We start from the raw sequence: 11,298 nt of genomic DNA, 5'->3' as shown, positions 1-11,298 counted from the left end.
TTGAACCACTCTGTTAATAGCCTCTCTAATTTTGGCCCTGAAGACAAGTAGTGCTTTGGCATTGACAGTTTCCTACATTCTTCCCAGACAGGTGTGTTTCTCTGTATTAAAAGATAAAAAAACAAAACAAAACCAACCAACCAACCAAAGAACCCCAGGATGATCTTACCTCTTCAGTCCTGAAGCAACTCTTTTGCAATTTTCAAATTGTGCAATCACAGAATGGTTTGAGTGGGAAGGGACCTTACATATTGCCTCATTCCAACTCCCTGCCATGGGCAGGGACACCTTCCACTAGACCAGGTTGTTCCAAGTCCCATCCAACCTGGGCTTGGACACTTCCAGGGATGGGGCAGCTACAGCCTCTCTGGGCAACCTGTGCCAGGGCTTTACCACCCTCACAGGGAAGAATTTCTTCCTCATATCTAATGTAAACTTGCCCTCCTTCACCTTGAAGCCATCCCCCCTGTCCTATCCCAATGCAGGTAAAGACACGTTATCATGTAATTGTAGTAATGATTTTAAAAATTTACCAAATTGTTATAAATTAGGCTTCTGATTGGTAATTTTGATGGTCATGCTTCCTGAACTTCCACAATAACAACTGCTTGTGTAGAGAAGTAATATGAGCAAAGCATTATAGACCTCCTGTATTGTCTGGTCATTCTTCTGTTTTAGGGCTGACATAAAGAGAAAAGACTTTATCTCTTCAGTCTCCCTCCTGATTCACACATTCGAATGTTGCCTGGCCTTTGTTGATGGCTTGCTTTCTTCTTTGCTATCCTGGCTATAGGCTCTGAAAGTAGCTCGCATTTCCTCTCCTGCTACTGTTGTGTAGCTCCTCTGCTAATGGCTACAGATGTGCCTGCTGCTTGCTCCCAGCTGGTTTTGCAGCCCTCCAGGCCATCCTTTGGAATGAGGATCCCAGTCTCTGTCACAACCCAAAGAAACTGGGAAGGCTTTTTGCAGGCTGCCAACAACTATTTCATGGACCTGCTGATGTGATGCCGATGCCCTCTTTGATTCATGGAGTGACTCCTAATGGCCATGTCCCCCTTCCCCCATGCGTCTCCAGAGAAGGGTAGAGGGAGGGGAGGACTTGGATTACCTTCATTTCAGCACTGTATTTGTTTTACTATTTCAGTGTCTGACCCAACTTTTATAGAGTGCTTCTGTGGGAGCTATTCAGGACTCTTCTGTGACCTTTGAAGCTTCACCCGCAACTATAAACAGCTGCACGTGTCTACTTAGTTTCTCCAGGTTGGATGTGTTGCTGTGATGGAGGAGGGATGCTATTTATTCAGCTTGTTTGTTGTGTGTTTGATGGGCACTCTTTTCTGATGTGACCTGAGAAGTGTTTTGCCTTGTCTTGTATATGGCTCTAAATGGTATTTGTGCATGTGAAAAAACCCGCTGTCTCAGTAATCATGTTCATCTGATATGTAATATGAAGATGTGATGCAAAATAATCATGTCATGTTTAGATAAGATACTTGGCTTATATGTTGTAGTACAGAGGGTCAGTTGGCTTACTACAGCTGAATGAACAAGAGCCAGGCTTCAAAATGCTTTAAGTAAGCTACTCAGAAAGAGTTTGAGGAGTTACTGTTAGCCTTGGTAGGTGCTGTGGCCACTGGGTGGCCTGCCCAGGGCTGTGACAACAGCTGGCCAGAAACAGGCTGGCTGTGCCCGCATGCTGCTTTGGGGAGCAGCAAGCTGGTGGCCCCACACAGAGGCTGTGAGTGTTGGCTGTGCCGGCCCGTCCCCTTGGCAGGATAATGAACTTCTCTTGGGGCAGTGCTGTTTGGGCTGCATTAGCAAAACTCTCCCCACCTTCAGCAGAGCTCAGACCAGGCTGTGAGGAAGTGCAGCCTCCATGAGATCACCCTGTTGGCTTCAAGGTGGGGATTGAGGTCGTAGGAGGGGATGGTGATGTCAGGAACCTGGTAGCATTCTTCTTTCCTTTTCCATTTCCTTTAGAAGCTAAGATTCCCTTTCTTTTACTTCCATTTGAGGTCAGGATTTTAGACATCATCCCCATACTTGTTCTTTCTTTTCTTGGCTTCTTCCCATCAATGCGGTGCAGATGGCCTGGAGGTGACTTGATTTGGGCTTAAGGAATTCAAATGAATGATGGTAAAGGGAAGGTACCTTCCTGCTGGAGACTATAGAGCTTCTGGCTCTGCCTGTTGCCATTTTGAGACTGCCCTTGTCCACCCACCTGATCTATTCAAACAGCTAAATAAAGCTTTAAAAGTCTTCCACAGGTACTTAAAAAGCACTATGTGCTCAAAAATATATACTTGTGAGAATTGCTTTATTTTAAAAAAACCCAACCCACCTTGAAGGAACTTGGTTTGGAGCATGGGAAATTTGTTGTATCTTTTGAGATGATTTAATTTTGTTTGGGGAGTTGGGGGACCTGTGCATTGCAGCTGTGTTTGGGGACAAAAGCTTGGGACAGATGTATGGTGCTTTTTTGAAGATAAATTTATTACGTCATAGTGATGAAGCAGAGACATCTTCCCTGCATAAAATATCTGATATAGGTAGACAGTATGGAATCAAGGCTTGGAGAGTAATACAGTGTGCTGTGAAGGTATTCTGGAAGATAATACTGGGAAAAGACCAATTCTTCCCTGATCCCATTCCCCTGTAATACCACAGATTGATCTCTTTGGGGAGCTAGTTACTTCTCCCATTTTATCTGGAATTGTACCATGGTGGGCTACCAGTGGATGGTGAAAGAATGATAGATGCCCTGGTGATGATATATTGAGTACACACAAAATAAACTGAGCTTTGTTCTTCTGTCCCTGAATGTCCTTACACTGATAAATATGAACTCCCCTTTACTCAAAGGAAGTTTATTGGTTAATGAACTGTTAATAAAATTGAGAAAACTCAAACTTTTTAGAACTGACATAAAACAGTAAATATGTGGTGTTGCCTGGTCATTTGAGTTCAGTTTGCTTCTTTGTATTGCAGGCCTTTAGGCAAGCTTTTTATTTTGTAGTATACTAATATTTTCAAAGCTCGTGCTAGTTGAACATAACACCCCATACTGCTATTTCTGATTCTACCTCTGTATTTTTAAATATTAAAAACTGTCAGTTGAATATATGTGCACCTTTTATTAATTAGAAGTATATTAATGCTGTTTTGTATCTTTTTCTGTTTCAGAGTTGACATTGTATCAGCACAGAAAGCAGCAATGGGAGTATGCAGTTTTCTATTGAAGAGGTCTCTCAAGAGCTCATGATTTTTTTCCATCTCTCCTCTTAACATTCCTCCTGCTCCACAGACATGGCTCACCATGCGAGGCCTTCCAGATCAGCCAAAAAAGAAGAGTTAGGCAAAAGGAAAACTAACCAGAGCAAAAAGAAGTCTAGCCAAGTGAGAAAGAAAACCACAAAGACTTCCACAAAAGTTGTTAGTTCTGGAAAAGGTAAAAAGCCAGTGCAAGAAAAAGATGTTAAGAAAAAACAGCAAGAAAAGAAACCAATCATGAGCTCTTCAGGTAGACTTCTCAGGAGCAGTGTAACCAGAACCTTGTCTGGAGCATCTTGGGTGAGTTTGGAGAAAGCTGACAATATCCTCTTTCACAACCAGGATTCTTTCAACAGCAATGGCTTTACAATGTCTCTCCGTAACCGATCCTTCTCCCGAAGATTGCCCCAAACTCCAGCAATTGCAAAACCCAGGAAAGCTGCAGCACAAAAAAGGCTAGAAACAAAGGAAAAACATGAACAAGAAGCCCTGGCAGGAGTACAAGAGAAAAATGATGACACAGGTGAAATAGCTTTGAAACAAGATTTAGCACAAAATGAGTTAGCTGCTCTGCCTGTAGAAGGCTGTCTGTGTAGTGCAGGTGAAGAGCCTGTTATCCCATGTGCCAGTCAGGACAAGGAGGTAGAAATATCTGAAACAGATGACTCCATTCCAAACAGTCAGGTAACTGATGATGGTACAGAAGCTTCAGAGATGAAATCTAAGCATGAAGACCTGCCCTGTGAGCAGATACCCAGTGATCTTGATGCAGGTAGTTTGGCTGAAGCATTTGTTGAAGATGCTGCCCTGGTTCTTCCATCTTCTCCTTCCGACTCTATCATTGCCTCTGAATCAAACTTGAAGGTGCATGCAGAGACCCCCTTCAATGTGGTGCCTAACAGTACAGAACCTGACTCCAGCTCTGTTGATACCTCAGACCTCAGCTCAGCAGTACTGATAGAGTCGGTCACACTTGCCAAATTCCACATTGGAGCAGGGCTGGACATGGTGCTACCTAGGGAAGAACAAGACTTGGGTTCTGCACCTCTTGTTACCTCAGAGTTTAACTCACAAGAACATTTATTAGAAGATGCAAGGTCACTTGCAGAGTCCTGCTTGAAGGCAGGCTGGGATTTGGAACCTGGGAATAAAGACATTGGTTCAAATTCCAGTTCTGTAGCTGCCTCTGAATCAAATTTGCTTTTACATTTTGAAGGTGCAAGCTCACTTGCAGAATACCCCATGAAACTGGTTGTGGATTTTGTACCCATTCACAAAGAACTTGATTCAAATTCAGATTTGAGTTGTACGAGACAGAATTCAGAATTTGACACGAAAAACATATTTACAGTATGTGAACCAGTCTCCAGTACCTCTTTAAACAATATTGAAGTAGAGGACATCGAACAGCTTGTTAAATGTATTGATGCAGAGACATTAATTTTGAATTCAGGATATATCCCCACTTTATCTTCAGATTTAGAAAAAAGCACAGTTGATAAAAGCTCTGCTGAAAGCTCTGGACAATTCTCTGCAAGTTTTCTTTCGGAGTTGCCTTCAAGCATGGAAATCTCTGCTCTTGCCTCAGAAAAAGCCATAAATGCAGATTTGCCAGCTGACTCAAGACTGCAGCATAATGATTATTCATCACAGCTGGGAAGTGTCGGAGTAAGCTTGAATTTAGTTCAGGATAACGTGAGCAACAGCACTGAAGCAGTTGAGGCCTCAGGGCCATCCTCTCTTAAAAATCCAGCTGGTGATTACCCTGTTCCATATTCATCTCTGCTCCCTATGCTGGAGAAAAAGAAACGAAGGCGTTGTGGGGTCTGTGAGCCCTGTCTGCGGAAAACAAATTGTGAGGAATGCAGCTGTTGCAGGAAGCGCAAAACTAGTCACCGGATATGTAAAAAGAGAAAATGTGAAGAACTGAAAAAGCCACCACCACCAATCACGCTACCTTTTGAGGTAAGACAAAGAAGTTTCAGATTAAGTCATTCTTTTGAGCTTTGAGGTGCATTGTATAATTCTGCAAGGGGAAATGCTGGCCACATTACAGCTTTAGAGAGTTCAGCGCTACCGTTGGTGCTAACAGGTTGTACAGTAACTTCCTCTTGTCATCTACAGAAGTGTAGGTTAGAGTGAGCTGGAGTTAGTCTTGTTCCTGTTTTGTAAACCCATAAAATCAAAGGTAAATACGGCTTTAACTCTGTCCCCCAGATATTGGTGTATTGGCCAAAACAATGGATTAATTGGAGTGTATAAAGAAATGAGAAAGATTTAAGCACTAAATGTGGGGAGGAGGGAGATTGAGGGTAGTCTTAGGAGACTGTGAATTACTAGGGAGAGTGTTGGTATTTTAAAATACTGAAGGCTAAAAGCAAAGGAAGGCAGGTTGTTTGCTCTTTGGTTCAGTTAAAGTAATTTTCTTGTGATGACAGATTTGGTGGAAATCAATTTATAAACTTCAGGACCAGGTTGTAGCTGCATTTTCCTCTTTCGCATCTTTCTGCCTTTCTAATTGTCTGTTCTTCTGTTTTTCTCATTTCACTTCTCCTTCCTCTCTCTCTTTGTCTTTTACCACATTCCCCAGACATACTTTCTTTTTCTGTGTTTCTTACTCATTTTTCTGATCCATCAGCCTTTTATAACCCAGGTCATAACTTTTGGAACAAAGAGGAGGGGAAAAGACAGTCTGTATGCCCATGTGATAACAGCACTGACCTTCTGAGGGATTTCAGTTCAAGATCAGGCTTTAAATCAGGTAAGTAGGGAGTTGAACATAGATTTCCCGCATCCCAACTGAATTCCCTGACCTCTGGGCTGCAGCATTAGACTCTGCACTGCCAGGTCCTGCTGGGAGTGTTCTCTTCATATGATCCACTAGTACTTGAACCACAAAGGGGGAAAGGCTGTCTTTGTAGTTAAATCACTGGGACATTTGCCTTGGGATGTGGGAAACTGAGGTTCAAGTCTCTGCACCAGTGTGTACTCCAAGTGGAGCAGTTCACACTGGGGAGAATGCACCTGCAAAACCTTTCTGAAGAGCCATTTCATTAAAATGGTGTGTTCTTACAGCAGGTAGAAATTCCTGTCATCTGCGGAGATCTCAGGAGACCTCCTGTTTTCACTGCTCTGTCCTGTGCTTACCAGGATTGGCAGAGAAGTCCGTTCTGGTTTTAAGGTAGGCAAGCAGAAAGAAGAGTCCTGTAGCAGTGAGGGGATATTATATATTCCCCTTTGTGGGGGAAGTATATTTTAAGATATGAGGCTTAGGAAAGTAGGCTTAAACAGTTTGGCTCAGAATTCATTCAAAAAACCTCTTTGTGTCTCAACTACTCCTTTACGCTCTTAAAAAAATGAGGGGAGGGACAGCTATAATGTGACTTAAGATAGATATTAAAACAATAAAGGTGGTAGAGACTTATCCTGACTTTTTACAGCAAAAGAGTAGTGACATTGTGTCCTTTTGTATATTTAGTCAGTGGGATTGAAGAAAAGCTCATGGGAGAGAATTTGTGGAGTTGAGGTAGGAAGTGATCTAAAAGCCATGTTTTAAAAAGGGTTTTGGCAGGGTCAGTGAAAGGAAGCACTCCAGCTTTTCTGTCAACCTTTGTTTTCCAGGCTAGGCATACTTCTTTTCTTGTTGCTCAGCCTGACCTTCTCCTTGCAGATTAGCTTTGCCCCTTCACCTTTGTCCTCTCTGGGCACTTCTTTTACTTTCTTTATGAGAGATTCCTTGTTTTTATTCTTTTCTTTGGCAGCTTTTATTTTGGTGTGCTTTTATTTCATTAGATTGGTCACATTCTGTATGATGTATTCAGAGCTGCACCAGAGGCCTCCTTCACTTCTCGTTAAATTTTGTATGAAATTCCAGGGTGCTGCATGGAGGAAATGAATTGTTCCTGACATTTAAGAACATGTCAGGTATTTTCTTATAAAATTGTATTTGAATGAAACCTGGTGCCTTTTCAGATATTCCTAGAAAGAAGCCTTGCCTCATTTTCAATCTCTAGAAACTGTGCTCTGAGAAAATGAGAGAGAAAAGTATTTCTACAATGTTACATGAGCTCTTTAAAGATGTTGAGATACAGGGGAAGGTGTTCGGGGATGGGGAATGCTATCACCCAGTTTAGCAGCTATCCTTTAGATAAGATTGTAGGGGATCCCATTGTTTTCCCAGGCTGGTAGCACTGGGACTTCTGTGACAGTAATGTGTTTCAAATATAAAGCAGCTGGGGAAAACCCAAAACTGTATGTCTCTGTCCATGGTATAGAAAGTGAACATAAATAATTAAAAGAAATGAGGTTGGTTTCAGTGTGTTCCTTGTTCAGAAGAGTCATGCTTCTTTCTCTCATCTTGGTGGAATGTAAGCATTTTTTGGAGGTGATTCACTGGGAGGAGAGTGTAGGGGGATAGACATGCTCTGCTGCTCCTCGGGAACATAGTTTAAATGTTGGTGTTTTGCCTTAAAGGGAATTATCTCTCCCCATTCTAACTAAAAAATGCAAAAGTCCCAGTGAAGTCAGTGAGAGCTCTGTGCATTAAATGGCTGTATAGCCAGTGTGGGATTTGGCAGTCCAGACATGCTGCATATGAAAGAAGTGTTGGTTTTCTTTAAGAACTTATGTGGATTTACAGTTTTAGGGAGTAAGGCCTGGCTCATAGAAGCCATGAATGTAAGCTGAAGTGCGTGTTCCAACACTCATGCCCACATGTGCACAAGCACTCAGCCATTGGAGAATATCAGTTGCATGTTTGGAACTGGCATTAGTTAGGTTACAGTTATTTCCATTAATTCACACATAATCCACATAGATTTGAGAACTACATTAGACTTGAAAAAAACCATTTAAAAATAACAGCCACATAAACCTTCAGTGATATTGTACCTTCCTGAATGTAATGGGTTTTGCAGGGATGTGACATCATGAAAGTCTGGATAAGGCCTTGTAGGCTGTAGTTCCCAGCCCCTGTGTGTAGCAATATTGTTGCATGTAACGCCCCTCTTCCTGAGGGATTCACACTGTGCCTGCTTGGTTAGGAGCTGGTAAAGAAGAATCCTAAAATGTATAAGGGAAAACAATTTTTTGCTTATTGAATTTTTTGGAAGAGCAGCCCAGTAAATAAAATGTAAAGCAAGTTTTCATAAGAAGAGGAAAAAGGCTTTATCTTGGGTTACTGTCCCTCTCAGAATGAGTAATGCAGGAATACTTCACAGTGAAGAGTTTGAGAAGCTTACACAGGATTGTGATGTTTCCACATTTTTGTCTTGTCTTTAAAGACTGCTGTTTTATGAAATAGTATAGCACTTACTGAGGGCTATTTTGCAGCTATTTCATTCCAAAAAGTGGATTTAATTCCAAGAAGTGCTCTGATTTGCTGCCATTTCATTGCATACTGTCAGGGCTGTCTTGATGAGCTGCAGTGTGGGGTGAGGATTTGGTAGACTTCAAAAGTAGCATGTGGACAGGGAAGGTGGCTCAGGGTTTATTTTCTTTTCTCCATGGCAGAAGGATTCCCGTTTTGGCCAGGCAGGTGTTGCAGATGGAGCGGCACACTCAGTGCTGATGCAAACACCGCCTGCGGGGTGCTCTCAGCCATGGCCGGAGCTGCTGCTGGTGCCGGCTGTGCCGGGCTCTGGCAGGGCGGTGCGGATCTCGGCTGGCTCCCAGCTCGCCAGCGCTCTCCTGGGGGAGCTGTTGCCCTGGCCCACGAGGGTGTCAGGCTGAGCGGCTCCGCTTACCGAGCTGAACTTGTAGGGGTTCATGACCCCGCAGCTCCTCTTGCCCAAAAGGCCATAAACTTGCAGGGCTGCTGCCGAACTGTCAGTGTGGGGAGCCCTCATCTCCAAAGGCTGCTTTCTGCAGGGCTTGTCAAGGCAAGGTGCCTACATTTTAGGGCCCTACCTAGGCAGGGAGCCCTCTTGGGTTGAAAGCATCTGCTGGGGAGGGCTTTAATTCCTATTAGAACTAAATAGCTAGATTTAGTGCGACCTGTAGTCAACAAACTGACCAAAAAAATGAGGTCACTGAGTTTAAGTTCATTTGGGTTGCCCAAGGTGTCATGAGACATCTTATTTAATAGCTGTAATCTGAGTGACATGAAATATTAAATAACAATAAGGGCCTGCTTGTCTGTGGGTTTTTAACACACTGTCGAAAAACCCAGACATATTAAAAAAGGATGCTGCAATTCAAGTTGGTTGGGAACTTTCCAGTAAGCCATTCCTTGAATGGAAAATGCTGATTTAACAGGAACCTTTCACAGCTATCTGTCTTAATGCAACTATTTTTGGAGGAATTTTCTCAAGGCTTCAAATGAAATTTCTGTTTAAAACTTAAAACAGGAATGAGAATTACTAGAACATGTTGGTGGTAAGGGCTTTTTGCCTGATGTGGACCAGGGGCTTGAACTTTGGTCTCCCACATCCCATCTGTCTCCTCTTGAATTTTTGAAAGGTTTGCTCTGCTTTGGAACAAACCAAGTGTCGAAATCTCAAAAAAATAAAAGCAAAATGGAATTCTTGTTTTCCATCCAGGCCTAGCTATAATCAAGAAATTTAGACTTTGTGGTATTTATTTTACAATTGACTCCAGAAATATTTAAGCCAGTTGAATTTTAAAATGAGTGCACATAAAAACACTAGTTAATATGATACTTGAGAGTAAGGGGATAGCACAGAGCTAGAGGAGCTTGGTAACATGGGTGATGAGCAAAGCTGCATGCAGCCTACCCTATTCCACAAATGCAGGGCAGGGAGTTGGAGTTGTGCAGTTCACTCTTATTTTACACAGACACTCACACTCTGTAGGAGTGTAAAATAATTACAACTCACAGTACTTTGTCATTTCCCTGTGATCCTGGGTGTGGACTATAATGCAACCTAAATTACAGTGAGATGGATTCGTTTGTGCTCTAGTTACTTTCAGAGGCTGTATGTAACAAGTTGCCTCTTCACTGCTCCTTATTTTCTGTGCTGGTTCTTAAAGCTTTTATGGGAAAATTATTTGAAGAGGTTTCTTTTCTTCCTTGTGTCTGAGGACCCCTAACACGAGGGGAAAGTGTGTGAGTAAAAAGGAAACCTGAAACTACTGTCCAGTGCACACACCAATCTGAGGACTAAATCAGAACATGGGGTCTTAGGTTTCTAAGCAAACAAAATACTGTTCCTCTTTTTCCTCTGTATTGTAAAGCATCTTAAGTAGCCAAAAATACGAAGAAGAATCAGGTCACTAAGTGTATGTGATTTCCACTCTCTCATTTTTAATATGCATAAAGACCCTTGGAGACTTGGGGTATTTGGGGAAAAAATTATAAATCAGTATTTTAACTTTACCTTATCTTAAATCTTATTTAATACCTCACTCTGGTGCAACAAATGAAGAGCTTGGATACAAGGTAGCATCAGACAACAAAAAATGGGCAACAGCTTTCTCTGACTTAATTGCTGTGCTGAAGAATGATTTGTGTGTTCCCGTCTGAGCATTTCTGGTATTTAACTGATTTGCACCAGTAAGTGGAGAGTAATTAATTAGAGTCTAGCACTAGATAAGAAAACAGTTTCTGACTGCAGTTTGTAGCTGATGAGAAGGTGTTCTCTTACTGGTTTTATCTTTAGCGCATAAATCCGTGGCCAACGTTCTGGTTTAGATGTCAACTGCGAATTGTTTCGGTGACTGCAGCGTTAGATACGTTGTTATTTGTTTGTTGTCCCTAGTTAGCGAATGTCTGTGTGATCCATGAGGGCTCGGTGTGACAACTGGTAGAGCTGTGATCCCTCCGTCCTCCTTCCATCCGGATGAACGTTTTAAGCAGGTGGAGTTGTGGGAAAATAATTGCACTTGATGTTTATACGGTGGCCAGTTCCCATCGCAGTCCGTTTGCAGCAGATTTGTTCTGTCGGGTGCTGTAGGAATAGATGAAGACAGAGGAGTATCTTTCACCGGGACTGCGGTGGGAAGGCAGGGGCCGCTGGCTGTTGAGTCCGGTGGGCGCTGGGCTCCTGGCCCCCGGCCGAGATTTTGGAG

General features: G+C 42.6%; 1 protein-coding gene across 5 annotated transcripts in view; it reads left to right on the top strand.

The window, feature by feature from the left end:
• Positions 1-3,186: 3,186 nt before the first annotated feature.
• Positions 3,187-11,298, top strand: part of TET1 (tet methylcytosine dioxygenase 1) — a 55,403-nt gene continuing 47,291 nt past the window's right edge. For 3 of the 5 annotated variants that reach the window (XM_017746320.1, XM_017746318.1, XM_017746321.1), the window contains exon 1: positions 3,187-5,235. In XM_017746320.1, coding sequence (XP_017601809.1) covers positions 3,307-5,235 — 1,929 coding nt within the window. In that variant the 5' untranslated portion in view covers positions 3,187-3,306. Of the gene's footprint in view, positions 5,236-5,998; positions 6,032-6,352; positions 6,452-11,298 lie in introns of those variants that run through there. The other 2 variants (XM_017746323.1, XM_017746324.1) reach the window with 2 other exon arrangements.

The sequence above is a fragment of the Corvus brachyrhynchos genome, unplaced genomic scaffold, assembly GCF_000691975.1.
Source record: "Corvus brachyrhynchos isolate BGI_N302 unplaced genomic scaffold, ASM69197v1 scaffold279, whole genome shotgun sequence".
Classification (NCBI taxonomy): domain Eukaryota; kingdom Metazoa; phylum Chordata; class Aves; order Passeriformes; family Corvidae; genus Corvus; species Corvus brachyrhynchos.
Note: the sequence above shows the minus strand (reverse complement) of the source record. Positions and strands in the feature narration are given on the sequence as shown.